Raw genomic sequence first — 2,973 nt, forward strand, 5'->3', positions numbered from 1 at the left:
GGCCTGGAACGGTGCAGCCCTCACCCTTTCCTGTCCCCCCCTCCCTCCCAGGTGTGCAGCTGCCCACCCCCCAGGCCATCTCATTTAACCCCAAGTGGTTTCATAATCTTTATTGATTGTCTGTTGATTGGTAATCATATATATGTGTATGTATTTTTAACTATGAATTCTGTTTGTTTTTGGAAAGAGCGTGGAAAGAAAAATTTGAACAGGCCGAACAAAGAAAACATCACGAAATCAAGGAGTTACAGGTAGGAGTCAGAGAAGGGCACCAGTAAGACGCAGATTAAGCTTGTCGAGTCCGAGCTGGCCCTGTAGGAAGCAGGGCCCAGAGAGCGTTAGTGTAAAGGCGTGTGGAGGTCAGGGTGGCGCTTGGAATGTGAGGGGCATCGGGCCGTCGCTGGGACGTCCCACGGAGAAATTAACGACCTTAACTGAGAGCCGTTGGGTGGAGAGGAGCCTTTCACCTGGACCGCTCATTTCAAGCCCATCTCACGGTCACGCTGTGACCACGGTCTCTCCTCCCTCCGGCTTCAGAAAGCAGGCATCACCTTCCAAGTGGACAACCGCCTGCCGAACCTGGTCAACCTGAGCGAGGACCCGCAGCTGTCGGAGACGCTGCTGTACGTGATCCGGGAGGGCACCACCGCGGTCGGGAAGCGCGGCCCCACCTCCCGCCCCGACATCCAGCTGTCCGGGGCGCTGGTGGCCGACGAGCACTGGTAGGTCAGCCTTCTCCGAATCGAGGGCCCCTGGCCGTGGTCTGCGGGTGACCGATCCGCTCACGGGAGGCACACGTGTGCCCTGAACCCTTGGCGTGATCCTCCCAGGGCGTCTTTTACCAGGAGGAGCGACACCAGTGCTCTGTGATCATACAGACTCGGCCCCACTGTGGGGGCGGCTCTCCCCCCTTTTCCATCCTGTTAGTCCAAAGACGACTTGCACTCTGGGTTTCTTTCCCGTTCTCTGAATGAAAGGTGCTTTTAAAAAATATATATTTGTATTGATTTCAGAGAGGAAGGGAGAGGGAGAGAGAGAGAGAAACATCCATGATGAGAGAGGATCATGGATCGGCTGCCTCCTGCATGCCCCACACTGGGAATCGAGCCTGCAACCCAGGCCTGTGCCCTGACTGGGAATCGAACCCTGACCTCCTGGTTTCACAGGTCGATGCTCAACCACGGAGCCACACCGGCCGGGCCAGCCAGGGGCTTTTATCTCCCCGCTCCCCCCACTCTCACGCCAGGAAAACGTTCCTTATCTGTCCCCTTATTAACACTCCCTCACAAACCCGGAACGTTAGGAAAGCAGAACACAAGAACACTGTCCATCTGTTCCATTTAGAGGGAAACCACCATCAATATTTTACTGTGCTTTTCACTGGATTTTTGTCTGTTTTCTTTGGGGGGGGAGGGGGCCCTTTTTCCAAAGCAGTTGTGATCAAAATACCCACAATGCACATCTTCCTCCCTGCGGAGGGTGCGCTTGCTGGGGGCCAGGCTTTCCCACCGAAACCCAAAGTCCGCTTGGAGGCAAGTTTGTTATTGTTATTGTCACGCATTGATCTGGACCTTCACCCCAAAGGAGTGACCCCGACACGACGGCTTGTCCCGTGTCCCCTCCTCCTACGCCGTCCTCTGCCCGGAGCGTAACTGTGTCTCCATCCCCACAGCACCATCAGCCACGTTGACGGGACCGTGAGCATCGCCCCCGTCGGGGAGGCCAGGACCTACGTGAACGGGACGCACGTGTTGGGGCCCACGGTGTTGCACCACGTAAGGGGCGCCGTCAGGCGGGCGAAGGCGCGGGGCTCCGGGCGGGCCGTTCACGTGTCTGCGTTTCAGTCTGAGAACGCCCTCTCCTGTGTGTTCATGAACCGCCTCCTTCGTGCAAAGACAAGAGCCGTGTGGCTGTGGGGGGGCCGGGCGAGCTGCCCACTGTCCTCGTCGTGTGTCCCCAGGCCGGACGGGTGGCACCCTGGCTCTGCCCTTTGCCCTTTGCCCTCTGTCCTCTGCCTGGTGACGTTGAAAAGCTGGTGAATGGGCTGGCTGTGCATTGGCCAGGCCCGGACACCTGAGAGATCACCGTGACGATCATCCGGGGAGCAGGCCTGCGGGCGCCCCATGACGCAGGCTCGCCTCCTACGTCCCTCAGTGTCGGGAAGTGATTCATGTGCAAGTCGTTCTTTTTGTTTTTTTTTTTTTAAATATATTTTGATTGACTTCAGAGAGGAAGGGAGAGAGAGAGATCAGTGATGAGAGAGAATCATGGATTGGCTGCCTCCTGCACGCACCCTATTGGGGATGGAGCCCGCAACCCGGGCATGTGCCCTGACCGGGAATCCAACCCTGGGTCATAGGTGATGCTCCACCACTGAGCCACGCCGGCCGGGCTTTTTCTGTGTGTGTGTGTGTGTGTGTGTGTGTGTGTGTGTCCGGCTCTCAACACAGTGTCTGCGGGGAGAGGCTCCCCCAGCGCCCTCATTGCTCTGTGGTCCAGGCTCCTCATTCCTGACCTCGGCAGCCACGTGTCTCGGGGTGGTTGTGACACATCCGGGAAGTGACACGTGCAGAAGGTCCCATGCCGTTCTCGGGGTAGAAAGTGCCGGATGGATGCCGGTTGCTCTGACCCGTGTTTCTCGTGAATCACACTGACCGTCCTGAGCCGCTGAGCAGGGGTCTGTCCCGGGCGCCTGTGCGGTCCGGACGCCCCTGCAGCGGTCGCTGTGTGTGCCGCAGGGCGACCGCGTGGTGCTCGGGGGAGACCATTACTTCAGGTTTAACCACCCGGCGGAGGTCCGGAGCGGGAAGAGGCCGCCCGGGGGAGGCGCCCCGGCCAGCGAGGGCCCGAAGGACTTTGAGTTCGCCAAGAACGAGTGGCTGGCGGCCCAGCGATCGCAGTGAGTGTCGTGGGTCTGAAGCAGTGAGTTTGGGGGGCAGAGGTGGGGGGAGCTGCAGGGGGAGGGCTCCCGGG

At 59.0% G+C, this 2,973-nt stretch overlaps 1 protein-coding gene across 1 annotated transcript in view; it reads left to right on the forward strand.

The window, feature by feature from the left end:
* Positions 1 to 2,973, forward strand: part of KIF14 (kinesin family member 14) — a 26,998-nt gene that overhangs the window by 12,106 nt on the left and 11,919 nt on the right. Inside the window, 4 exon segments of the mRNA XM_023748433.1 lie at positions 188 to 251; positions 538 to 722; positions 1,673 to 1,775; positions 2,739 to 2,899. Of these exon segments, the coding sequence (XP_023604201.1) occupies positions 188 to 251; positions 538 to 722; positions 1,673 to 1,775; positions 2,739 to 2,899 (513 nt within the window).

The sequence above is a fragment of the Myotis lucifugus genome, unplaced genomic scaffold (genome assembly GCF_000147115.1).
Source record: "Myotis lucifugus unplaced genomic scaffold, Myoluc2.0 scaffold_1397, whole genome shotgun sequence".
Taxonomy (NCBI): domain Eukaryota; kingdom Metazoa; phylum Chordata; class Mammalia; order Chiroptera; family Vespertilionidae; genus Myotis; species Myotis lucifugus.